The 27642-nt window shown below is 41.0% G+C and overlaps 2 protein-coding genes and 1 long non-coding RNA gene across 5 annotated transcripts in view; 1 reads left to right on the top strand and 2 right to left on the bottom strand.

Moving 5' to 3' along the window:
• ZBTB11 (zinc finger and BTB domain containing 11) overlaps positions 1–4712 on the bottom strand; it is a 37589-nt gene extending 32877 nt beyond the window's left edge. The window contains exon 1 of the mRNA XM_007105423.4: positions 390–4712. Within this exon, the coding sequence (XP_007105485.2) occupies positions 390–1053 (664 nt within the window). The 5' untranslated portion in view covers positions 1054–4712. The remainder of the gene's footprint in view (positions 1–389) is intronic.
• Positions 4713–4951: 239 nt separating this feature from the next.
• RPL24 (ribosomal protein L24) lies at positions 4952–9449 on the bottom strand. Of its 2 annotated transcripts, none has more exons than XM_028493825.2 (6): positions 9362–9449; positions 9143–9230; positions 8506–8616; positions 6184–6320; positions 5702–5765; positions 4952–5071 (listed from the first exon to the last, which is right to left on the bottom strand). In XM_028493825.2, the coding sequence occupies exons 1-6, from the start codon at positions 9364–9366 to the stop codon at positions 4991–4993; spliced, it is 486 nt and encodes a 161-aa protein (XP_028349626.1). In that variant the 5' UTR covers positions 9367–9449; the 3' UTR covers positions 4952–4990. The 2 variants fall into 2 exon arrangements, with proteins under 2 accessions (XP_028349626.1, XP_007105484.1); XM_007105422.4 differs by having other exon boundaries at positions 9155–9230.
• A 5710-nt stretch (positions 9450–15159) lies between these two features.
• On the top strand, positions 15160–24176 carry LOC114486867 (uncharacterized). Of its 2 annotated transcripts, none has more exons than XR_003681211.2 (3): positions 15160–15582; positions 21168–21257; positions 24127–24176. It is a non-coding gene; the product is annotated as an uncharacterized lncRNA (long non-coding RNA). The 2 variants fall into 2 exon arrangements; XR_003681212.2 differs by lacking the exon at positions 15160–15582 and adding an exon at positions 18412–18565.
• Positions 24177–27642: the final 3466 nt, after the last annotated feature.

Raw genomic sequence — 27642 nt, 5'->3', positions numbered from 1 at the left:
CAAAAGCGTCCGCAAGGGAAGAAGCCACCGCCTCCCGCGCCGCCGAAGGAGGCGGGCCCAGCGCACCCCCCGCGTTCCGGCCCCTCCCCGCGGCTGGGCCGGCCCCCGGGGAAGCCCCCTTCGCCCCACCCCGGGCCAGGGCCCGCCCCCAGCTTCCCCGGCCTCCTTCCTGTGGGAAGTGCGGCTCCTTTCGCGTCCCCCACCCTCTCGGCTCCGCCTGGCAGCTGCTCCGCCGCCGGGCACGGGCTAGGCTGGGCCCGCGAGCGGCGTCCGGGAGGAGGGTGCCGGACCCTCACACTCGCGGGTGCCCAGACGGGCCCGCCTCCGGCTGCGGGCCTTTCCTGGGAGCAAGCCGCCCGCCCTGCCCCTTACCGCGGGCGAGGTCTTACCTCGCCACCAGTACGTCTTGGACAAGTCGTGCCAGGTCTGATGCTGGGTGTGGTGAGTGCCGCCCGGGCCCAGGTGCGCAGCCTCGATAAGCCCCCGACGCCGCTCGGGCTGCAGCACCACCTCCAGCTCGGCGAAGGTCTTGCGGTGCCGCTGCCGCCGCTGGTAATACAACGTCCCGTCGCGCACCACGTAGCAGGCGGCCGCCTTGCGGATTTTACGCTTGACATTACCCTCGGTGCCCGGCGCGTACGGCTCGCACTCGTTCGTCAGGTAGCGCAGGATGGCCTGGTAGCTTTCCTCGCTTGACATCGCTGACGGCGGCTCCCCGAGGGCGCCTGTCAGTGGCAAGGGAGGAAGACAGCGCACTAGTTCCGGGCGGATGCAACAGCAGTGGCGGCACTGTAGGGAGAACTGGCTGTGTCTGTGGTGAGTGCTCTTCGAGGGCGCCCGCACCGCGGAGGGAGAACGGACGAGTTGGTAACCAAGAGGAACTGCACTTCTCCAGCGCGCGGGATCCGCTGGCGACTGACAAAATGGCTGCTGCACCACCGGAAGTGACGCAAACCAAGGGCAGTGGGTGAGGGGGCTAATCCCTGATTGGAGCGCAGTGGCTTTCTGGCTTGATCTAGCCGACCAAGTGACGTTAGGACTGCGGACGGACATTTTGGAAGCGGGTAGGCCCTTCCTGGAAATCGAAGTGGTTTTGAGCAGACATCTTAAGTCCTGGCAGTTTCCCTTTTTGTTTTTCCCTTCTTTCCCAGGATCTGAGCACGTGTAGGAGGCGGTGGTGGGCAGTTGTTAATCCCGTCGGAGATACCCCAAGGTGTAAAGGAGTCTTTTTGGCCCCGCCTACGTTTTGAGACACCCGACAACATAAAAGCACCAGATTTTGAGGCCCCTAGTATATTATTAGTCACTGTATGTAAGACCAAAGAAAGCCCTTTCACATGGAAATGTAGCTTCCAGTTAAGTGTTATAAAATCTAAATCCCTCCGTGATAGGAGTTAATGTAATTTCTAAGCAACTGCTGGTTCCTAACTACCTATGGAATAGTCGTTTTTCTGGAATGATCAGCTTATGTATTGACGATTTTTTACCTATGAAGGTAGTCATGTTGGCAAGGAGTGACGAAGAGCAGCTAGCAGTGTTTTCTTACAGCTTTATTTGCATATATTTTTACATAAACTTAGGGGAAAAAATTCTCCATTTTACACCCAACATATACTGAATGCACAAAAGGCCGAGGCGGCTCAGACTGCGCGGTGCTTTATTGGAGCCTGAAAACTCTGGGCCAACCCTCTCCTCTCCCAGCCTAGAGTCTGCAGTCACTGATTGAGGTAGTGACCCTTTGGAGATAGGTGAGGACAGATGGTGATAACAGTGGGTTCACAGGATGCGGGACTCCCCTAGTGGTGCAGTGGTTAAGAATCCGTACTTCCAATGCAGGGCATCCGGGTTCTATCCCTGGCCAGGGAACTAGATCCCACATGCAAACTAAGAGTTTGCATGCCACAACAGAGGAGCCCACGAACCGCAACTAAGACCCAGCGCAACCTAAATAAATGAAATAATTAAAAAAAAAAAAGCGGGGTGCACTCAGTCCCCTGGCACTTGGGGGTGGGGATTGCAGGAATTTCCAAACGGCCCGGTTGTTTGAGGCAGTTGAATATTCTAGCTCTAGGTACAGGAGCTCCCAGGCCCTGAGGAAAGATAGAACTACCGGGCCACTAATTCCACAGACTACAGCTGGGTGAGGGAGGAATTAGAAGATGGAGACATACCCCTGCTCCCAAGGGGTGGGGCACCCAGAATGGATTTCCAAATCCACCCTCCAAGGGATGTATATGTGCTGGGCCAGCACCACCAGTTTTGCTATCAAATAGACTTCCTTTAAAACTAAATTTAATGTGGGACTTTCCTGGCGGTCCAGTGGTAAGAATCCGCTTTGCAATGCAGGGGATGCGGATTCATAGATTCCACATGCCGCGAGGCAACTAAGCCTGCGTGCCACAACTACTGAGCTCCCCCATCTCATCTAGAGCCTGCCTGCCCAAACTAGAGTCCATGCACTCTGGAGCCTGCGCACTACAACTAGATTAGAGAAAAACCACCACCACAACTAAGAGCCCACATGCTGCAACAAAAGATCCCCACGTGCCGCAACTAGGACCCGATGCATCCAAAAAAATAAAAATTAAAAATAAACCTTTAAAGAAGACTAACACATTAAAAAAAACTAAATTTAATGTAAGTAGATTAAAATTTTAAGTAAACAAGTTGTGGACATGGCTAAGAGAAGCTAAGTTAATCGAAATCCCTCCACACCCAAATCAGTTTCTATCAAAACACACCAAGTGAAAGCACTGAGAAGCCCACTAAAACTTGGGATTCTCTTCTATGCCTTTGGGCCAATACAGAGAAATGTTTTGAAATGTTTTGTTTTGTTTTGCGGTACGCTGGCCTCTCACTGTTGTGGCCTCTTCCGCTGCGGAGCACACAGGCTCCGGATGTGCAGGCTCAGCGGCCATGGCTCCTGGGCCCAGCCGCTCCGCGGCATGTGGGATCCTCCCGGACCGGGGCACGAACCCGTGTCCCCTGCATTGGCAGGCGGACTCTCAACCACTGTGCCACCAGGGAAACCCGAGAAATGTTTTAGTAAAATGTTTTACACGTGGTCCAGTGGTCTTCCTGAGGAAAGCTAAACTTGCTGTCCTGTGAGAACAAGTATTTAGTGTTTATACTGTCCTGAGCTGCAAGCCGTTCAGGACTCAGAGGTAATCAGAATGGGCAGTTCCATTTTAAGGCGTTTAGACCAAAAAAGCAGTGCTTTTAAGGGGACATTTTATTGTGTTCAAAACTAAGAACATGTAGCTCTGCATTCACGTTGGGTATTTTGACTGGCTTTTAAACTTTCTCTGTTCACAGCTGCATGCCTTTTTTTTTCATATATTTTTTTAAAATTACAATAAAAAGGGTTTTTCCCAAACAAAATTTTACTAAGCAAAAGCCAGCCAACCAGCTTACCTTATATATTTACTTTACACATCTTTTCAGTTTTCAAGTCCTCCAAAGAGACTGTTTTATCCCCAACACCTAGACCAATGCCTGAATTTAACAAGCACCAAAAATAATCATTAATTCCATCACCCTGGATAGAATAGAGGTGAGGGGCAGTGTTGATGTATTTTACCTTCATATACTATTCCTATGTATAAAAAGCATGTTTCTCAAGAGGATGTACCTTGTTCATCATTGTATCCTTGCAGCTTAGCACAGTGTGGTACATAAGATGATCTACTTTTTGAAGAAGTGCAAGCCTATTTTTAACAATTACAATTACTATTTTCCTGACCACATTTATGTAAAAGAAATTGTACTCTTCATTTAAGCTTATTTTCTGGAAGCAAGAGATTATACAGGTGATAGTTCTAAGTGGTTAACTCAGCTATAAGCTAATGGTTAAAAGGTGAGATACTAGTGAACCAAAAAGCATCCCCAATATGAAATAAATGTGTCTATTATGGAGAAGGGTAATTTAACAAGAAAGTAACTCAAGAAGGCTTACTTTCTGCAGACAGAAGAAAAAAATGCATCTTTTAGCAATCAACCTGGCTAGAATCTATGCAACATCCTAGTACTCGTAGCTATGTAACAAAAGTTTAGACAATACAGTCTGTAACGTGCCCTTATAGCCTCAGCTGAGCAAAGCTTGCATTTAACCATATAGATCTTATTTTATTTACATCACCTTGCTTAACATCTCTCCAAGAGGCTTACATTAGGAGGCACTATACCCAAGAAATGAACTCTTTAAAAAATACCTAGCTCTTGGACTTCCCTGGCGGCGCAGTAGTTAAGAATCCGCCTGCCAATGCAGGGGACACGGGTCTGATCCCTGGTCCGGAAAGATCCCACATGCCGCGGAGCAACTAAGCCCGTGAGCTACAACTACTGAGCCCACACGCCACAACTACTGAAGCCCGTGCGCCTAGAGCCCATGCTCTACAACTTAAAGAGTAGCCCCTGCTCACTGCAACTAGAGAAAGCCCACACACAGCAACGAAGAACCAATGCAGCCATAAATAAATAATTTATTAAAACAAAAAACCCTGGGCTTCCCTGGTGGTGCAGTGGTTGACAGTCCGCCTGCTGATGCAGGGGACACGGGTTCGTGCCCTGGTCCGGGAAGATCCCACGTGCCGTGGAGCGGCTAGGCCCATGAGCCATGGCCGCTGATCCTGCGTGTCCGGAGCCTGTGCTCCGCAATGGAAGAGGCCACAACAGTGAGGCCCGCGTACTGCAAAAAAACAAAACAAAAACAAAAAACCCACCTACGTGCCGTGGAGCGGCTAGGCCCATGAGCCATGGCCGCTGATCCTGCGTGTCCGGAGCCTGTGCTCCGCAATGGAAGAGGCCACAACAGTGAGGCCCGCGTACTGCAAAAAAACAAAACAAAAACAAAAAACCCACCTAGCTCTTAAATTCCTAACTGTGTAGTCTAGCTATTACTGTGTAGGCTGAACATGCCTAATTTAGGAGTAAAAATTCCACCACAATCTAGTTATAGTCAGATCTTTATTTAAAAATCCAAGCTACCAACTTAGCGTTTTCCACCAACACGGGGAGCAGAAACTTTCACAGGCTTCACAATCTTTTGCTTAGGTGCTGCCTTTGTAGGAGCCTGTAAAAAGACAACATGTTATGTGGCATTATTCCATGCGGGGTTTTGTTTTGTTTTTTTCTCCGCAATCACTGCTCTCTTATGCCCAGATTCTGTTTGTATCCTAGATTGCTTTCCTAATTACCTGTGTTCCTAATATTATAAAGTCCACCTTTATATTAAATATAAACAAAAGACAAAGATATCAGATTGAAGGAGTTAAGAGACAAAACTGGATGCAGTGTAGGATCCTGAACTGTATCCTAAGAACAGAAAGGGGACCAATGCTATTTTGGTTTTTAAATTTTTACTATGGTTATTGAAATTAACACTGATAAAAGCTGGGTAAATTCTGTACAATTATAGAAAATTTTACTGAAAATCTAGAATTATTTCAAAATAAACTTTAAAACACCTTTATTTTCCCCCTTCCCATTTCTATATAGCACTAACATACGCAATTGGCTTTAGCAAAGGGACCTCTCTGGAAACCAGAATCACTCACTCAGAAATCAATTATGGACATCGTTTCCATTATAGCCTTGCACTAAATTCCTTAAAAAAACTGAAACTTTCATTTACCACAATTTGGATTAAAAATAAATCTTTCTGTTGCTTTAAATGAGAAATCCAAGACAATCCCACAATTACCTTTGCAGCAGCCATTGCTGTCTTTTTAGATGCTTGCTTAGCCTTTTTTGCTTCCTTGGCAGCCCTGTGGGTTTAAAAATAACTTAAGCAAAGCACTTTACTCCTTAAGGGTATAGCTTATTAACAAGAGGCTAGTGTTTGGGAAAAACAGAATTAACATATTCCTTCCCCACCTGTAATTATTTCTATGATAAATCCAAAGGATTTATTAACAAATGTCATTAACCACCAAGTCAGCTTAACATTTGTTAGAAATTGTACAGTACCTTTATAATTGCATATAGAATTTCAACAAATCATTTAGACTATAGTATAAACTTCTGTATTATTAAACATGAGTGTTTACAATTTGACAAATCCTATACAGATGCAAGTAACGCAACACAAAATAACATGAGATTAAGATTTATGTGCCTATAAACCCAAACATAACCTAAAATCCATTCCAATAGCTGAAATGATCATAATGAAAGCTTCCTCACCTGATAGCTTGTTCTCGTTGAGCCTTCCTAACTTCAGGTTTCTGATTCCTCTTGGCCATTATATCAGCAAGAGATGCACCAGTTATGGCCCTCTGGAATTTGACTGCACGGCGGGTTCTTTTCTTTTGAATTTCTTCCTACAGAACAAAAAGATGGGGACCACACTTAGCAACCTTGCTTCATGAATGTTGGGGAGAAATGAAATATATCACATGTCAGAAGGGGGCAAATGAGCTCTCTCAGACCTTTTTTATAAGGGCACTAATCCCATTCATGAGGGCTCTGCCCTCATGGCTGTATCACCTCCCAAAGGTCCCACCTCCTAACCATCACCTTGGAGGCTCAGTTTCAACATATGAATTTTGGGGGGAACACAATTCAGACCATAGAGAAATTCAACCAGGGAGCTCCCTGGTGGCCTAGTCATTATGACTCTGGGCTTTCACTGCCAGGTTCAGTCCCTGGTTGGGGAACTGAGATCCCACATGCTGCACAGCGCAGAAAAAAAAAAAAAAAAAAAAAGGGACTCTCAACCACTGCGCCACCAGGGAAGCCCTAATAGTACTTTAAAAGTGATCCTAACTACTTTATGATAAAGAATGTGCTTTCGGAAAAAACTTATCAAACCTCAACTCTATTTTGTTTTTACTCCAAGTACTGACACTGGGAGAAACAGTCAAGTTAGAAGATGATTTAAGACAAGAAAGCCACCAAATGTTAGGGAATGTCTGGGAATTAACAGTACAATTCAAACATCTGCTGCAGATTCTATACTGGAACCTATGCTACGGTGCTTGTGAGAAAAAAAGATCTTGCGTGCAGCTCCAAGTCCAAGAAAAAATAAAATGAACTATTTATTAAAGCAGGGATATGCAAAATATCTTAAAAATTTTAAACAGGACATATGGAGAAAAGAGGGCAAAATTGTGGTTAACCAAAATGCTCGTTTTACCAATACTTTAAACTTTGTACAGAGGTGAAATTTTATTGTAGAAAATGCCAGTATTTACCTGTTTATATTTTTATTACCTCAAATCCATTTAAAAAATATTTTTCTTATTGTGGTAAAATATATATAACATTAAGTTGATCATTTTAAAGCATTTTTAAGTAATTCAGTGGCATTAAGCACGTTTGCAATATTGTGCAAACACCAACTTCCATCTCCAGAACTTTTTTCATAATTCAAAACAAACTCTGCACCCATTAAATAATAGCTCCCTATTCCACCTTCCCCCATAGTCCTGCCTGGTAACCTCTATGAATTTGTCCACAACTAGGTACCTCGTAAAAGTGGAATCATACAATATTTGTCTTCTTGTGTCTGGCTTATTTCACTTAGCATAATGTCAGGCTTGTCAGCTTTTTAAGAGTGAATAATATTTCACTGTATGTATTTATCACTTTTGTTATCCATTCATCCACTGATGGGACATTTGGTTGTTTCCACCTTTTGGCTATCGTGAATAACAGCACTATGAACGTCAGTATACAAGTAATCTGTTTAAGTCCCCCCTTACAATTCTTTTGCGTATATAAACTTAGAAATGGAATTGCTAGATCATATGACGGTAATCCTCTAACTTTTTGAGAAACTGCCAAACCACTTTCCACAGTGCCTGCACCATCTTCATTCAGCAACGCACAGGGTTCCAATTTCTCCACATCCCCACCAACATTTGTAATTCCTCCCACCCCCACCCCCGTTTGGATAATGGCCATCCTACTGGGTATGTCACATCCCCCTATTTAGAATTTTTCCTTCCTCTGAACTCCTATAATACCTAGCCATGTCTTTCACCCAGGAGGTGCTCACTCACTAAATATTCACAAGCCTCCTGAATACTAATTCTCTTGCCATGGCACTCAAACCTTTTCTCAAAAATCTCTTTCAACAACCTAAAAGACCACTTCACAAAACACAACCAGTTTTAAGAACTAATATGCTGGACGACTCCACAATATGATACCTACATTGGGAATAATTCTATAAGCATTATAACCAATACCAAGTTTCCTTAGAACTATTTAGTTGCCACCCACTTGAACATCTTAAACACTTTCATGGTGCGCTATAACCCAAGTGAGCTTAATGTAATTTATCTAACTCTGGAAGGGGGATTCTTTCAAATCTCAACTCGATATTTTTACTGTGAACCTAAGATGTCTAAGGAGGCACACTTTATATCAATCATTTTCACTTCACTGTTTGATGCTTTACAGTTACGAGTACTTTCACATACTGTCTCATTTAATTTTAATTTGAAAAAAGCAGTAAATGATGCTCAGAGTTTCAACAACATGAAAGTGCATTTCACTTACCGACTGTCCCTTTTTGTGCTTTCTTCTGTAGAGCACAGTCCAGTTGATCTGACGAGGATTCCTCTTGGAAAGGAATGCCGACTCACATTTTGCATTAAGAAATTGGAAAACCTATCGTGACAAGTTCAAAGTAGGAGTCTTGAGCTTGAAATTATCAGTAAATTAATATTCTAATTCTATCCTCTCATTTTACAAAACTGAGGCCAATACAGACCAAAAGGCTTGTATCACAGAACTGGCAGGAAACTGTCTCTGCGTTTCGCCCTGTCTTTTCTAGAGTAGACAAACCTAAGTTCATAACGCAGAGGAGCATTGGGTGTCAAATTCTGGAAGGCGTCTAACTCCTGTCCCTCCCGAGATTCCAACAGGACCTCGTGCCCATAAAATAACCAAATACCCCAGTGGCCCACTGCCCTTACACAGTAACATTAATGTTACACAAGCTCCTAACTTCCGACCTGATTTACATTCGATCAAAGCTCAAGACTGATTCACTTAGAGGCTTCTGATCCTAACAATCATTGCACACAGGGTCCCCGTAACAAGCTTTTCAGGGACCAAGAGTGCTGTGGTGAAGGATCTCGCCTAGACTGAATGAGACCGGTCTTTCCTTAGAAGCACAAGGTGTTTAGCTCACGCAGCCTTTCACCTTCCCGTCGGTCCTGGCATAGCGCCTCCCGTGTCCTGGGTAGATCTTGTACCCGCTGAAACTGCATAGCTCGACCCTGTAACGAAAAGCGAAAGCCCATTAGGTGGGGTGGGGGATATCTTCGGAAAGGAGAAGCCATGCCTGGGATGCCGGAGAGGCCCTTTGCCCAAAGATGCAAGAGGATTGGGACGTAGGGTTCCTGCTTACTTCATTGCTGCTAGCGCCGGCGAGAAGAAAAGATGGCGAAAAGAAGGAAAGGATCATGGGAAGAGCCCTTATAAGGTCGTGGGAAAGCAATCTCCTCCCACAATTCTCTTCCCTAACCGCGGCGTTCGGTGATGACGTCACCTCGCCGGGGCGACACGTCTAGAGTTATCCGGCGGCCGGCTCCTTGTGGAGTAACTGCGCTAGAGGCCGTTAAGGCTCTGCAGGCGAGGAGGGAGGGACAGGCAGGCAGTTGCTTTCTGAGTCATTCTGTCGTCTCTCCTAGAGCTACGTCCTACTGCAGGGAACGTGAGGTAAAGAGAAGAGGCTCCTCTCTCCCCTCCCTCTTATAGTTTAGTGATGTATAGATGAATACCCCTTAGGTAAAACCTAAAATCATATTTTGCCTTCTGTGCTGGCCCATTTCCGTAACTAACAAAATTAAATTGTAATAGTTAACACATTTGCAAAAAAATAAGGACATCTGAACTGTCTCTGAGGCCGTGCAAATGGAATTGTGCTTGATGGCGTTTTGCATTAATTATAATTAACGTTCGTTGAGTGCTCTCTTTCTGTGTGCCAGGACTCGTGCTAAAGCATTTGAATACATTAATTCATTCAGTTTACAAAATCTCTATTAAGTAGGCGCCGAAGCATTGCAAAATGACGACTGCCGGTGGCGGAGGAGCTCGACTGCCAGGCTGCCGGCTGCTACCTAGTGGCAGGGGTGTGGGGGTGGCGGCCGGTGGTTGCTCAGGAAACGGTAAAGCCCTTTTCTGGAAAAGGCAGCCCTGCCCGGGCCCACCGGGAAGGCCGATGCCTGGATCGCTTGACCCCCTCTGTAATGCTCGGTACTTCAGCAAATGATGGGGAGTGGCAAAAGAGAATCTTTGAATTGTGTGGGAGGCTGGAGTACTTGACTAGGAAACAAATCTAAAGATCGATTTATGCTGTTGTTGGAGCCCACTGGCAGGCTGCTCCAAAGTATGCCTCGATGGCATAGTGGATATTTTGCATTCAGGTTACTTAAGAACCGGTAGGTGCAAGAGAGATACTTTGACCCTCCTCTGTGTCCCCTTGAAAGCAGGAAATAAATCTCTCATACTCTCTCGCTGTACTGTACCAGAAGATAGGAAGACATCATTATTACCAGCGATAGGAAATTCAGGGCACAGAAGCTTGTATAAACAAACTTTGATACTTATTTACTACCCAAAGCCCAAACTTTGCTTAAATTCCTTACAAATTATTGTTCCTTTGTCTAAAAAATGTAAAAGCTGCCTGCTTTTGCAGCTTCTTACTTAGGACTTATTTCTATGAGACCTCTATGCACATGAATTAAATTTGTTTAATTTTCTTTTTCTCCTGTTTATCTGTTGTGTGTTGATTTTATTATTAGTCCAGCCACAAGAACTCAAAATGGGTAGAGTAGGAAATTTCCCTCTTCTGGACACTCTATAAGCAACTCACCCTAAAAAGTTCTGCAAGTAGGTGGTTGAAGAGATTTGAAAAGTCCAACAAGGTGGCTGACTGATATTAAGAAAGCTGCACATATGTTGGAAACAATCTCAAGAATGAATGAACCGAGATCTGAATGGAATTGAAAAACCAAAGAAGCAAAGGGAAGGAATTTGACAGCCTGACCAACTCTGACCAGCTGTTGAGAGTGTCTGGTATACTTAGAAGACTTTGTCTAAATAGACTACAGGCAGATGGATACCTCAGCTTCCATAGTTTTTGAACTTGACTCTGACATCCATCTAACTTTCTTTGTTTTAAATTACTGGTGATAAAATAGTTTGATCACTTAAAAAAAAATCTTTCTGGAATAGTCCTGGCTTCTACAAGCTCCACAAGGCACAGCTGGATGTGAGTAGAGGGTGGAGCCAAGATCTACCTGCAGGAATTTGGATCTGTTTACTTCACAGAACCCCAGAATTTATAGTCCCTTCCCAAGCATTTTAGGAAGATTTTGTTCTGTCGGTCCTCAAAATTATTTTTGGTCTGACTAGATCCATGGAGGAAAAGCAGGAAACTCGGTCTTATGGATTTTAGCTCTTTTCCTCTTTCCTGGAGCTGGCATTTCAGGGTTCCTTATAACACTCTGTATGTATCACACCTTACATTGTGTGCAAACACTCTTATAATAAGAAGAAATTATACAGAAACCCCTAAAAGCATTTTATATAGTGTCATAAAGCACAGTTTCCAACACCATCCATAAATTTTTGCAGACTTTATCCTTTCTCTTTCATAGGCAAAAGACACAGTTTCACTCCAAAATTGGTGCTTTTCTGGGCCTCTATATACTTCCTGAGAACAGAGCATTCTCGTCACTGTTTCTTCACCTTTTATACATAGTCTCCTGCTGTATTAGTTTCCTGTGGTTGCTGTAACAAATAACCACAAACTTGATGGCTTAAAACATGACAAATGTATTCTCTTATGGTTCTGGAGGCTGGAAGTCTGAAATCAGTATCACTAGGCTGAAGTCATGGGATCTGTGCTCCCTCCGGAGGCTCTGGGGTAGAACAGGTTTCTTGCTCTTCCAGTTTCCGCCCAGATAAACCCTCTTGAATTCCTAACCCATAAAAACGGTGAGATCATAAATGTTTGTTGTTTTAAACTACTTTGTTTTAGGAATAATTTGTTAACATAGCAATAGGCAATGCGGGAGGTAAGGGAAATTTGAAGATGGAGACTTAGTGAATAGCGGTATCATTTGTCAAAAGAAGACAGATAGGAGGAAGGAGTGTGTTTGTGAGGAAAGGATCAGTTTGGGAAAGACCAAGTTCACGATGCCCGTAGGATGTTAAGGTGGAGCTGTGTAGTGGGAAGACAAACAAGTTTAGAGGAGTGTTTGGAATAGGATGTATTTTAGGAGTAATGGATCTATAGGTAATAGAATATGTGGGATAGCATCACCTACTGTCACAGGTTGTCTTCTCTGGAAGCACTTACTGAGACTATGTTTAGAGTAAAAGGTATTTATTAGGGACCAGGTCCTATGAAAGGAAGGAGGAAGCAATGTTAGGCAGAAGAAGGCAAATGCATTACTGGCCCAACTAAACCTCAGTCAACCCTGCCAGGAGCTCTGGAACAATTATTGCCTGTCAGAGTATCCCTTTTTGAGTCAAATGATCAATTCTCTTTATACCCCCCCCCCTTGCTTAGTTAGCAGATGTGGGTTGACCCAGGGAGTTCATGACCTAAGTGGGGTGGTGCTCAGCAGCTGAGCCAGACTCTGCTGAGAGCTGGAGGACATTGCTAACTATGATGTCTTCAAGCCCTTGCTTGAAGAGGGATCTGGATAGTGCATCTCTAGGTCTGCCACCCCTAGAAAGAGTGACTAGAGTGAGTCAGCCAAAGGAATCAGGAAATACTAATATTTACGGGATAGGAGAAATGGAGAAAGAATCTACTGAAGGAGGCTGAGCAGATGAGGCCAAAGGAAATAGATATCCATGACAATCGTCTCACAGAAGCCTATGGAAGAATTCTGACAGTGTTAAGAGCCAGGAAAAGTTCAAATATGACAACAACAGGAACGTGTAAACACGAATGCCTTCGGAATGACTTAGGCACCAATCTTAGTGTTTTCTTCCAATAGCATTCTCTTCTCAGTTGTGGGAGGGATCCTGCCTTTTTAGAATCTAGCATCAGAGTTCCCAGTAGGCTGGTCAATCGCAAGACTCTCCAGGCATTGGCCTCAGGGAGGGGTTTGAAAGGAATGCCTAGTAACTAGATTAGAAGATAACTAGGTTTCAGAATTACTCAGTGAACAATTATGAATCTTTCTTTAAAATTATGAAGCATTATTAAAATTTAAAAATTTAAAGAATTCTCTTAAAAATCTAAATCTAATCAAGTTTTCATATCTAACTACCAATTATATAAATTATAGGGGACAGAGGAACATGTGAAATGACTCCACATGGTTGCAATTGGCATTTACAGGATGACTTAATTTCTTCAACATCATGTAAAATTGAGAGCGAGAGAGAAGAACGAATGAACAGAACCAGCTATATAAATAATTTGCAGGGTCCAGTGTAAAATGAAAGTATGGGGTCCCTTTGTCAAAAAGCAGGAAAAAGATGTCCTTAAAGTACTAAAATAAGCTATTTCCTTTCTTCTACAATCTATCTCTTGACCTTTCATTATATTTTTTCAATTGCTATTTAACTTCATGCTCTCTCAGGCAAGGACATTCGCTGAGCCAGTGCAGCCCCTCATAGGTGCCCAGGGTCCTGCCCTGTGACTTGACATTGCGCTTGAACATTCCAGGCCCACCTGCTCTCAGGTCCCCCTCCTTAGAGGCACTGGACCAACAAACTGCCTCAGTGCTGCTGGGAAGTTCAGCCAGCCATCTCCTTCCACCATCCTCCTGGGTAGATGTCAAACTGACATAATGCCTGATGGTGCTGCCTGCTTTGGAGAGAGCTGAGGGGGAGGGGAAAGAGTGAGTCAAGGGACTGTAGAACCAGCGGCCCGCTGGAACCCATCCCTAGAAAGAGAGGAGGATGCAAGAAGTGGGCCCACAAGGGAGCTGAGGTTTCAAGCCCCAGGCACATGCTCTATTGTCCCATTATACTTCACTTAAAAAACACAAATGCAAGGATACGATTATTAAGACTTTCAAGACAGTGACTGCAGAGCATTAAACTCCAAGCATGGGATACCCCTGAGCAAGGGACCTTGTGTGACTGCATAGGTTGCACAATTTGAAGCTGGCTCTGCCTATAGATTAAAAAAAATTTAAGAGCCTCCTCAACTAATTGCAACATATGGATTTTAACTGAGGCCTGATTTGAACAACCAAGCTGGATAGACCATAGGGGTAATTTGAATACTGACCGGATTTTTGATGTTAAGATGTACTGTCAATTCTTTAGATATTGTAATTGTACTGTGTGTTTAATAAAAAAAGAGTTCTTATATTGATATTTAGAGATACACAGTAAATATTTACAGATGAAATAACAGGATGGCTGGGATTTGCCTTAAAATAATCTGAGGGAGGGACTAGTGGGTAAGGGCATGGATGAAAAAAATGATTGGCCAGAAGTGGATAATAGTTGAAGCTGGGTGTTGTGTAGGAGAGTTCATCACAATGGTCTCTATATAGTTACGTACTCTTTTTTTAATTAGAAAAATTATTATTATTATTATTCTTTATTTTTGGCTGCACTGGGTCTTCATTGAAGTGCCCAGGCTTTTCATCACGGTGGCTTCTTTTTGTGGAGCACAGGCTCTAGGCGCGTGGGCTTCGGTAGTTGCAGCATGCGGGCTCAGTTGTTGTGGCTCACAGGCTCTAGAGTGCAGGCTCAGCAGTTGTGGTGCACGGGCTTAGTTGCTCCGCGGCATGTGGGATCCTCCCAGATCAGGGATCGAACCCGTGTCCCCTGCATTGCCAGGTGGATTCTTAACCACTGTGCCATCAGGGAAGTCCTGTTATGTACTCTTTTAATTACTTTTCCATGATAAAAAGTTTCAAACAATTATAAAGTGTTTTGGGATTGAAAGATTTAAGTACTGCAATTCAGTCCTGAAAATAGGAAGAATAAGTAACACCTGTATTATTTTGTAATTAACAAATTTTTTTAAACAAAAAACCCACTTTATACAAGAATGTTTGTTTATATCATCTTTATTCATAATACATACAAGAAACACTCTTGGTGCCCCATCAAATGTGAACATATAGACAAACTATAATATATATTCATATAATGGACTACTACTCAGAAATAAAATGGAATAAACTACTGACTTACACATCAACATGAGTCCCCAAAACCTTATGCTAAGTGAAAGAAGACTTACCAAAAAAAAAAAAGTACATATTGTATGATGCTGTGTGTATCAAGTTCTACACCATACAAATCTAACCTATGGTGGAAAAAAAAATCAGAACAGTGGTTGCTTCTGGGTGGGAGAGGAAGGATTGAATGGGAAAGGGTATGAGAGAACTTTCTGTTTTAATGGTATGTTCTATGTCTTTATGGATTTTGGGTTAATTAAACAGGTCAAAACTCAGTGAATGTTCATTTAAGATTTGAGTATTTAATTGCATGTAAATTTTACTTTATATCTTTTTTTTTTTTTTTTTTTTTGGCTGTACCACGCAGCATGCACCATCTTAGTTCCCGACCAGGGATTGAACCTGTTCCCCCTGAAGTGGAAGCTCGGAATCCTAATCATTGGACCGCCAGGAAATTACCGTAAATATTATTTTAAAAAACAGGAAACTGGGCTTTCCTGGTGGTGCAGTGGTTGAGAGTCCGCCTGCCGATGCAGGGGACATGGGTTCGTGCCCCGGTCCGGGAAGATCCCACATGGCGCGGAGCGGCTGGGCCCGTGAGCCATGGCCACTGAGCCTGCTCGTCCGGAGCCTGTGTTCCGCATCGGGAGAGGCCACAACAGTGAGAGGCCCGCGTACCGCAAAAAGAAAAAAAAAAAACGAAAAAAACACGAGATGGATGGAGGGGAGGGATAGATGGATATATATGTGATAAAATAAGTATAATAAAATGTTGATAAGAGAATCAAAGTGGTGGGTTTATGAGTGTTCCCTGTAAAGTTCTTTCAAATTTTCTGTATGTTGGAAATGTTTCACAATAAAATTTTGGCTAAATGAAGGGAGCCATCTTCTGGAAGAAACTGGTATTACCGATTGGCTCAAAAATGCAAGAGGAACGAAGCATGGTATTTATATGATTCAGAATGCAATAACTGCTTAGTACTGTTCACATACTCTATTGGTTCTCACGCATGTGCCCAAGCTGTCTTCTTTGGCTTCTTTCCTCCTTTCACTGGCTAATTTCCTACTCAGATTTTATTTCCTCCAGAACAGAGGTTTGGAAATATTAAGTGTTTTAGGCTTCATGGGCTAAGAGGCAAAATTGAGAATATTTATATAAGTATTTATATAACAAGAGAGAAAACCAATTTCCACAATATATTCATTGACAAAATTTAAAATATAATAATATTGAGTAAGTTTTTGTAAAGCAGATCTACTAAATAAAAGAATGAAATTCTTTTTGGAGAGGGGAAGGATAACATTTCTCTTAACATTTCCCTATCATCAAAATCAACTGCAAATATTAATCTGTTAATCCTGATCTATAATGAGATTTTACAACTTTTATCTTTGAAAAATGTCTTTTCATCCTGACAAATACTGCCATCAGTCCAAGGACATATGATTTAAATTGAACATATTAATCTCTTGGAAGGCAATTATAGAATTAGACTATTCTCTTGATATATTCCTTTTAGCATGTCAGATTAATTATTTCCAATTGAAAGTTAAGTGAAAGCTCCAAAATGCAGCTAAATGGGTCTTGAAACGTGGAAATTTTCTTTGCATTTGCATTGAGGTCTCAACAACACTGCTAAAATTGTAATTTGAGCTCGAAAAATATAACCACTGCAAATTTGTTTGAGAATGGACAGCTTCCTTTTTGTTTTAACTTCTGAATCAAATAACGTTAGTGATTATTGAAATGACTTTACCACAGAATAAGTTTTGCATGTAAGTGCTGCATTGTCCTTAGCTTGAGTTTGTTAAGAAGCATCATCACATGATCAAAATTAGCAAAAAACGAATCCTAAAGCCATTCAGTAAGTGTTCCATAGTTAAGGGAGGTTCTTTTCATTTGAAAAAATTTCAATCTTGGCACTGAGCTAAAAAAATTAATAATGATAATAAAACGATACCACTGGTAAGTCATCAAACGCTGTGTGGTAGGGCAAGTCAGGATATTCAGCTGCTATCTCTGACAAAAATTCATGGGCTGATGATGGTAAACCCATAAGAACAAATGAAGTTTATTGTTGACACCACTGGCTCAACACATGGTGGATTCAAATGTTTTCCACAAGGAACCTGCTAATTAATAATACAATGATGTTGTAACCATAGGCTTTACACCTTACATTTTCACAAGTGTTGTAAATCTGTCAAACTAAGGCTTTTTCTACTTTTTTAAACAGATTATACTTAGGTGTATTGAATTAGTGTTTTCTCAACTTCTTTAAAAATATTCTCACCTGTTCAATGCAGCCTATTCATAAAGGCTAATTCTTCAGTCACTCGAAAAATTGACTGCTTGAATAAACAGAACAAAGGAGCAGTTTCAATAACACCTGTCTACTCATTAAGAGCCAAGGAAAACGATTCAAAATAAAGAAATAGAGGTAAGAGGAGAAACAGCGACTTTTCTTAAAAGTCTCTATTGACAATGAAACTTTTAAAGGCAATTAAATCACTTATTTGTGGTATTATTGTTCCTCCATTTGCCTATTGGGGCTTCTCCAAAGATAGTATGTGTGTGTGTGTATATACACATCTGTGTACATATATGTACATACACATATATATGTATGTGTATGTATATATTATTCAGCTTGATATCTTGAGCTTCAAGTGTGATGCCTTATCTTCAAAATAAAACAAAACATTCCATTAGTATTAACTGGAAAAAAAATAATTAGCCTTTACTAAATAATTTAAATTGACTATTGATGTTGTTCCCAGTGTTCTCAACACTTTAAGCAGCTGTTCTTACCTAAAGGATAATGATCTTAAACAAGTTTATTTTTTCTGGATACATTTCTTCAGCTGCTGCAGTCAAACATCATTTAATTAACATACCATAAGTAAGTGACTTTCCTTGCTTGCCTAACAAATGAGCCACTTGGAAGTTACTTTGGTTGCAGCCTAATTTTCTTTCTCTCTCTCTTGTTTTTTTTCTTGGTGAAGAAATTTTACTATGATGAGATATTCTATTTAATTTTTCTAACTTTTCTGTTTTCTGTGATTTGAATATTGTGATGACTGCTTAGTCTGGTAATGTCGACATATATTCTTTTAGCATATAGGTTCATTGCATAATAAACATAATGCTTTGCCATCTAATTTGTTAGCAAAATAATCTGCAGTTCACAGTATCTTAAAGATGGAATATTTTAAGCTTACCATTTTCTTTTTTTGTTTTGACATGATAGGTATATGCTGGTCATAAAACTCATAATGAAATGACACAGTATGGCGATACACATGGCACATGAAATGCTGTCAAGTAATGTGTAACTGTGATTTGTAGTGTGTAGCAGCACTAATAAGAGCTAAGAATGCTACATATGGTCTCAGTCATGAGGACTCCGTTATTGTAGTGTAAAAGCAGCTGTAGACAATAGGTAAATAAATATGACTGCATTCCAGTGAAATTTTATTTATGGACACTGAAATTTGAATTTCATATAATTTTATGTGTCGTAAAAAATTACTGTTATTTTTTCCCCAGTCACTTAAAATGTAAAAACCATATTAGCTGTAGGCTGTACAAAATCAGGCAGCAGGCTGGATTCAGCCCATAGTCTGTAGTTTGCCAACCTTTGCTAGAGAATATCTATGTAGAGTAGACGTTTGAGTTTATTATTTCATTTGAGTTTATTATTTCATGGAAGGAAATTTATATTTTATTTTATTTTAAAAAATTTTTATTGGAGTATAGTTGATTTATAATGTATTAGTTTCAGGTGTACAACGAAGTGAATCACTTGTACGTATACATATATCCATTCTTTTTTAGATTCTTTTCCCATATAGGTCATTACAGAATAGAGTTCCTTGTGCTATACAGTAGGTCATTATTGGTTATCTATTTTATATATAGTAGTGAAACAGGAGGGAAGGGGGTAGGGCACAACCTTTAAAACAATGATATAGCCATAGGACATGACAAAGACTGGTTAGAACCAACTGGGTCCAAGATGGCAGAAGATTTGACTTCCAGTAGACCTTGAGCCTCATTATTTGCTCATTGTAATACATTAGCATGCTAAGTGACACACCCACCGGCGCTGTGACAGTTCTGAGGCCAACCATAAAAGGTCAAAAAGTGGGCGGTGGCCCAATTCCTGGAAATTCCCACCCCTTCCCCGAAATAATTGGAATAATCCTCCTACTCATTAGCCTATGAAATTACCCAGCGCATAAAAACTAACCACAGCATATTTCGAGGCTCATTCGCCTTCTGAGATGGTCCACACTTTGTCTGTGGAGTGTGTTTCTTTCTAAATAAATCCATTTCTTACCTATCACTTCATCTCCGAATTCTTTTGTGCTGAGGCAAGAACAGTAGTGTGTATATGTCAATCCCAAGGGAATTTGTATTTTAGCTTAAAGAGATTATTAATATTCCGTCTGTATTATAGACTTTGTGTTGTAGTTAAATGTGAAAATCTTAGTGATTTCAAAGTTTTGGAAGTACAATTTCAGAAGAGAAAAAGTTAACATATACTTGAATTCCTCAGTGTAGTAATATACTTTATATATTTCTGTTCGATAATATACTCTCAACTGGAAAGGAAGAAAAGGTAAATTTCTTAAAAGTGCATGAGATAACCAAAAATAGGTCACAGGGAAATTTACAAACATATTACCTGAAAATAGCAGTCTCAAATCTATGTGCAGTATATATCCATTTTTGTTAAAAAAAAAATACGGGAGGCAGGGAATCTAGATATAGTCCCATAGATTAAAATAGATTAAAAGGAAACACAACATGTTAACAGTGACTATCTCTGCGTACGGGAATTATGGAAGATTGTTATTTTTACTTTTTTGCTTGCCTGTATTTTCTAAGATTTTAAAAGTAACATTTTTTTTAAAGTTGGTGCATGCTACATTATTTTAAAATAGAAAATATATCCTGAAGGACAAAGAGAACATCTAAAGATATATTTAGACTCCTTTGGAGATTATTATTATTATTTTAAATTTTTATTTTATTTTTGGCTGAGTTGGGTCTTTGTTGCTGCGTTCAGGCTTTCTCTAGCTGCGTGTTGCTGCGTTCAGGCTTTCTCTAGCTGCGGAGAGCGGGGGCTACTCTGTTGCCGTGCGCGAGCTTATTGCAATGGCTTTTCTTGTTGCGGAGCACGGGCTCTAGGCGCTTGGGCTTCAGTAGTTGCAGCACATGGGCTCAGTAGTTGTGGCACATGGGACCTAGAGCATGTGGGCTTCAGTAGTTGTGGCTCATGGGCTTAGTTGCTCTGAAGCATGTGGGATCTTCCCGGACCAGAGATCGAACCCGTGTCCCCTGCATTGGCAGGTGGATTCTTAACCACTGCACCACCAGGGCAGTCCCTGGAGATTATTTTTTGCAAATTAAATTAGGTTTGAAAACTTGTGTAACATTCTGTGCACAAGCAACCGTGTAGGAAAGCTATTCTGATAATTACTGTAGTTAGATCACTTATATCAGCTACACTGGTGTATGCCATATATGAGAGACACATAATTCACTGATACTCTGAATTTTCTTTCTCTTCAGAGAAATTTTTTTCAGAACTGACTAAATTTTTCATACCTCTATCTGATGTCAATGGAGACCCAAATGAGGTGGACCATCACATATAATTACAAAATGAAGGCTTTAGTATTTAAAAGCTACTTGGAAGTTGGTTACCTCTCTTCCCCCTGTATTAGTCAGGGTTCTCCAGAGAAACAGAACCAATAGTATATATATATAGTATATATATACTATATATATGTATATGTATATATATAGTATATATATACTATATACATAGTATATATATATACTATATATATATACTATATAGTATATATATATAGTATATATATATATAGATAGATGAAGAGATTTATTTTAAGGAACTGGTTGACATGATTGTGTATATATATATAGTATATATATATATAGATAGATGAAGAGATTTATTTTAAGGAACTGGTTGACATGATTGTGAAGGCTGGGATTTCCAAAATCTGCAGGGTGGGCTGGCAGGTTGGAAACTCGACAAGGAGCCAGTGTTGCGGTTCAAGTCCAAAGACTGCCTGAGAATTCCACGCTGTTCCAGAGAGGTCAGTCTATTGTTATATTTAGATCCTCAGCTGATTGGATGAGGCTGACCCACATTATGGAGGACAATCTGCTTTACTTAAAGTCTACCAATTTAAATGTAAATCTTATCCGAAACACCCTCACAGAGGCATTCAAAATAATGTTTGATGATATATCTGGACACTGTGGCCCAGCCAAGTTGACACATGAAATTAACCATTATACCACTTTTTTCTTTTTTCTTTTTTTTTTTGACTGCATTAGGTCTTAGTTGCAGCACGCGGGATCTTCATTGAGGCGTGCGGGATCTTTCATTTCGGTGCGCGGTCTTCTCTAGTTGTGGTGCACGGGCTTCTCTGTAGCTGTGGCGTGTGGGTTTTCTGTCTAGTTGTGGTGTGCAGGCTCCAGGGCATGTGGGCTCTGTAGTTTGCAGCAAGCGGGCTCTCTCTTTGAGGCGCATGAGCTCAGTAGTGTGGCGTGCGGGCACAGTTGCCCTGCGGTATGTGGAATCTTAGTTCCCCGAGACCAGGGATCAAACCCAAGTCCCCTGCATTGGAAGGCAGATTCTTTACCACTGGACCACCAAGGAAGTCCCTACACCACTTATTTTTAAAAAATGAATCAAGTTGTGGGGGTGGGGTGGAGAGTAAAACTACCATTCTTATAAAAATGAACTTTTTGAGCTTTTAAGCACTCAGAGTCTTCCAAATATAAATTAAAATTACAATTTTTTATTTAAACATTGGCTTAATTTTCAATTGGAAATATGATGAATCACTTATATAGGTTTCACTGCCTTTTAGAAGCACTTCAAAAGAGATGATGAAATAAAGCTGTCAAGGATTCCTTTATTATTCTTTTTAAAAAAAAAATATTTATTTATTTATTTGGTTGCACCGGGTCTTAGTTGTGGCTCCAGGGCTCCTTAGTTGCAGCACGTGGGCTCCTTAGTTGTGACGTGGGAACTCTTAGTTGCGGCATGCATGTGGGATCTAGTTCCCTGACCAGGGATTGAACACCGTCCCCCTGTGCTCTCCACTACGCCACCAGGGAAGTCCCAACTTTATTATTCTTTTAAACAAAAGTCAACTTCTTCCCAGTTAGTTAGGCAAAGTCACCGGAAAAGTATTTCACAGTGGCTTTATTCTTTTTTTTTTTTTTAACATCTTTATTGGAGTATAATTGCTTTACAATGGTGTGTTAGATTTTGCTTTATAACAAAGTGAATCAGCTATACATATTCATATATCCCCATATCTCTTCCCTCTTGCGTCTCCCTCCCTCCCACCCTCCCTATCCCACCCCTCCAGGTGGTCACAAAGCACTGAGCTGATCTCCCTGTGCTATGTGGCTGCTTCCCACTAGCTATCAGTTTTACATTTGGTAGTGTATATACGTCCATGCCACTGTCTCACTTTGTCCTAGCTTACCCTTCCCTCTCCCCGTGTCCTCAAGTCTATTCTCTAGTAGGTCTACGTCTTTATTCCTGTCCTGCCCCTAGGTTCTTCGTGACCATTTTTTTTTTTTTAGATTCCATATATATGTGTTAGCATATGGTATTTGTTTTTCTCTTTCTGACTTACTTCACTCTGTATGACAGACTCTAGGTCCATCCACCTCACTACAAATAACTCAATTTCGTTTCTTTTTATGGCTGAGTAATATTCCATTGTATATATGTGCCACATCTTCTTTAAAAAAAAAAATATTTATTTATTTATTTGGTTGCACCGGGTCTTAGTTGTGGCTCCAGGGCTCCTTAGTTGCAGCACGTGGGCTCCTTAGTTGTGACGTGCGAACTCTTAGTTGCGGCATGCATGTGGGATCTAGTTCCCTGACCAGGGATTGAACACCGTCCCCCTGTGCTCTCCACTACGCCACCAGGGAAGTCCCAACTTTATTATTCTTTTAAACAAAAGTCAACTTCTTCCCAGTTAGTTAGGCAAAGTCACCGGAAAAGTATTTCACAGTGGCTTTATTCTTTTTTTTTTTTTTAACATCTTTATTGGAGTATAATTGCTTTACATAACTCAATTTCGTTTCTTTTTATGGTTGAGTAATATTCCATTGTATATATGTGACAGTGGCTTTATTCTTGAAATTTATTTTTACTTTCACCTCTTCTTTTTCTCAGATATTAGCTGATATGTTATACGGGGGAAAATAAAATAAAATATTTAGTATCTCATCTTGAGATGGCTAACTCTTCTAAATTATTTTGGCCCTGACATTTCATGCTATTTGGGATCAATTCTTTAAGACTGTTCTGTTCGCCTTCCTGAAATCTCACTACTTTGGAGAATGGTGGGCTGGCAGTTTACATCCAGAGGGGTGGTGGAGACAATCATTCACTGGTTCCCCCAAACTATTTTATTTTCCTCTCCCAGAGAGAGCTTCCTGTTTGTTCAGCACTAATCTCTAGACAGAAGCCCAGCTAGAATCTCCTTATAATAATAAGGCAGGGGCTTCCCTGTTGGTGCAGTGGTTAAGAATCTGCCTGCCAATGCAGAGGACAGGGGTTTGAGCCCTGGTCCGGGAAGATCCCACATGCCGCGGAGCAACTAAGCCCCTGCGCCACAACTACTGAGCCCGCGCTCTAGAGCCCACAAACCACAACTACTGAAGCCGGCGCGCCTAGAGCCCATGCTCCGCAAAAAGAGAAGCCACTACAATGAGAAGCCTGTGCACCTCAATGAAGAGTAGCCCCCTCTCGCTGCAAGTAGAGAAAGCCCGCGTGCAGCAACAAAGACCCAATGCAGCCAGAAATTAAAAAAAAATAAAAAAAAAAATAATAAGGCAGAGTAGTTATATCCTCCATCCAAATATTATTGTAGAATTTTATTACTGAAATTCTTTCACTGTGGTTCTAAACTTCTTTTTGATTTACAGACCACTTCGATAATTTGAAAGAGCTGCATCTCCCCTTCTAGATAAGTGCACAGACAAAACACTTGAAACTATGTGTATAACCTTGTGCACTGTTTGGTTTTTATTATTGTGTGTGTAACACCTATTAAATAATGCTAAATAATAATGAGGAAAGTTAATGCTCATTTGGGGCTTCTAGATAACCCATGATGAAATAAAATTCATATTTTATGGCAAGACAAGAAATTTTAAACATAAAATTTTCACTGCCCGTTTGGGCCTCCTCCCTCCCCTTTATTGTGTGTATTGTGCATCTGCATTAACCAGACCTCCTTAGGAGATAACGTTCCTTCTTAATCTCTCACAAGGTCACAACTCCTTAGAAGATAACCTTCCCTCTTAATCTTGTAAGGGGCCAAGATGGCCCCCTGTGAGTACAAAGTACTTGCTTTGTACTGTAGATCTGGATTGTGTAAACTGTCAGTAATACCTAATTTGTCTCAAAAACTTATATAACTTTAGGGGAAACACTGACTGACACCACCCACCCTGGCCAGGCACCACAGTAACCATTTGCATGAGTTATCTTAAACAGGATGACCTGGTAAGGAACATGGAACTAACAAGCTACCACCAACTGGAAGAATTCAGGAAAGGTCAAAAGGAGACACAAGTCCACGTGTCCTACCAACCTCCCAGAATCCTCCTCGCTGGAATCCATCTTGGCTGAGTGATGTGTGCGCCACCAGGAAGGACCCTGAGTCAGAATGATTGGCTAGAGACAACCTGGAAACTAATTCTATCACCATAAAAACCGAGATTGCGAGCCACATGGCAGAGTAGTTCTCCTGGGTTCCCTTACCCTCCTGCTCTCCACCCGGGTGCCACTTCCCAATAAAGTCTCCTGCTTTGTCAGCATGTGTGTCTCCTTGGACAATTCATTTCCAAGTGTTAAACAAGAGCCCTCTCTCAGGCCCTGGAAGAGGTCCCCCTTCCTGCAACATAACCATGCTTTGACCTCTAATGGACAGAATAGTCCTCAGAGCTTTCTGGGTTACAATCATCAGGTTGACTGGAATAAAATTTTCTACTTCTTTCTTAGATCGACTGTTGATTAATTTTTTCATTGACACCCATGAACTGTTTTTTCACAGTTGGTAGTCTCTCCTTCCATGTCTCAGGTCATAGATAAGAGAGCAGGAAAAAAAAAAAAAAAAAAAAAAAGAGAGCAGGACCATAAGAGTCTACCAATGAATACTAACCAGAGAAGAAAACTTTTGTACACCTAAACCTTCATATAAATCACCAAAAAATCACATAAATCATGTAAAATACTTTTATTGTAAAAAAAAAGGCACATTTTCAAAATCTTTAGTGTCAAAATTCTTTAGATTAATAACTTCTTAGTTTTAAAACTTTAAAACTTCAAAGTTGTTATTATATTTACTTCTTTCAAACATAAGATTTCATTCTAATTAGATAATCTCCTTTATTTTGTCAAGATAAATTGCACTATCCAAAATGTTGTTCCAGTTTTCTGTCTACCTAGTCTCTTAACTTCATGTTATCTAAACTTGTACATAATACTCTCCTGAAAATGCTCTGTTAAAGGTTACCATCCACTATTACAACAGTCTCCTTCCTGCCACTATTCTGCTTTTCAATTCATCCTGTTTCATGAGCAGTTTAACCTTTCTAAAACACAAGTATCATTTTGTCATTCCCACAATCAAAAGCACCAAGTGAAAACCAGTGGAATGAATGGTGGGAAGTAGGGTGAGGCCAGATTATGGTTGCCCTGGAAAGTTGAATTTCAAGAGGGAAGTTTTTGAGGAGGGGATTAATATGATATAAGGTGTTGTTTTACTTAGATCATGCCAGTAGCAGTGAGCAGATGAATTAGAGATGGGAAAGATGAGTCAGGGGGATCAGCTGTTGCAGAGATCAAGTACACTGTGCTGATAGGAGGGAAAGTCTTTCTTGTGGGGCCTGAGCCTGCCAAAAAAATGCTACCTTGTTGAGAAGTTCATGGTGTTGGTTAGCAGACTGATTGGAAATTGATCAGAGTGTGCAGTGCAGGGTTTAACATATACACAAAATGAAGCAATTTAGTTAAAGTGTAGCAATTTGATTTTAGATGCAAAAGCTGTATCTGAAACACAAAAGTTTCCATGGTATGATCCTAAAGGGTTGCTGGCTCACTTGGGCATGTGGGACTGTGCCCAGGATCTATGGCCACTCTCTTTAAGAGCTATGACTGTACTCAGTTAACCCCATGAAGAGAATCCTTTGGCCCTTTCCTCAGGATCCCAGGTCAGACAAACCAGACAAAACTCTGGTTCTGCTATTGATGTAAACTTGCAGGTAGCTGTGCTCCTCAGGTACCTTCTGGGCATCCAGGACACCCCCTCCCAAGTCATTACCCTGCAAAATTGGAGAGAACTGTAAACCTTTCTCTCTCCCTGAGCTGGAGACTCGCCTCAGTCCTCACCAGCTGTTCCAGGGAACAAAGGTTAGTAGGAGACAGAATTCAGGCTTGCTTTGTTCTTACACCTATATAGTAAGACTGTACTTTCTAGGTAAGGGGTCTCTTGGTTAGAAGAAAAAAAATTCCTATTCTTAATTCCCTCTTCAGAGTTAAGAAATTTGTCTTCAGACTAAAACAGTGGGAAACAGGGTTAAAAAAAAAAGAATTAAAGCAGGTGTAGTCAGAGAGATAGGAGGAGGACTCAGGAAGGAGGGAATGCTCACAGAATCAATTAATTGCCTGGAAACCTAGAAGCGTGAGTTATGGGGATTTTGTTCAAACAGAAATTATCAGAGATTTTGGACACTGCTGTTTCAGAAAGAGGGGAATTCAGAATAAGAGGGAATGAAGGAGTGGGCAGTAGAAATTGGAAGCTCCCTTTCTACATTGTGTGGTGCTATCAGGTTAGTTTCATTACCACCTGCCTCCTCCTGCAGCCTGTACTGTCTTTTCGTCTTCTATATACTCCTGAACTGTTTAGAGACTACCCATCTTTTAAGCCTTAGCTCCGTTTCACTTCCTCCTTCAAGTCTTCTCTGAAGATTATAGTTTCTATTTCTTTCTCCATTCCCTGAAAGCTTATTGAGTTCATTGCTACAATCACACTAGTTAGAATGTAATAGTTGTGTCAAAAGTGTAAGCTTTTTGATAAAGCTATGAACTCCTCTCCAGCAAGGCAGTGTAATTTTTGAGTTTGGAGACTGTATTGTAAACTTCTTTTGTATACTCTCTGGAAAAATTCTGGGTTTATACTTATTAAATATACTCCCAGGTCTAAAGTTCTGTTAACTATTCAAGAACAACCACTTAAAAATACTGTATAAAAGCTTCTATCCCAACATGCTTAAGCTAAAATTTCAAATAAAATGTATCTATTTTGACTATCTCACAAAATCGCCTATAGCAGAGTTGAACACTCTCATTCAGAATTGTCAAAAGAAGGGACAGCCCCCATTGCTAGAAGTCTCTAGCAATGAGTCCTCAAATTCGGTCTGTATTGAGTAGTGACC

This window comes from Physeter macrocephalus, chromosome 1 (assembly GCF_002837175.3).
Source record: "Physeter macrocephalus isolate SW-GA chromosome 1, ASM283717v5, whole genome shotgun sequence".
Lineage (NCBI taxonomy): Eukaryota > Metazoa > Chordata > Mammalia > Artiodactyla > Physeteridae > Physeter > Physeter macrocephalus.
This window is presented reverse-complemented; position numbering and strand designations above follow the sequence as displayed.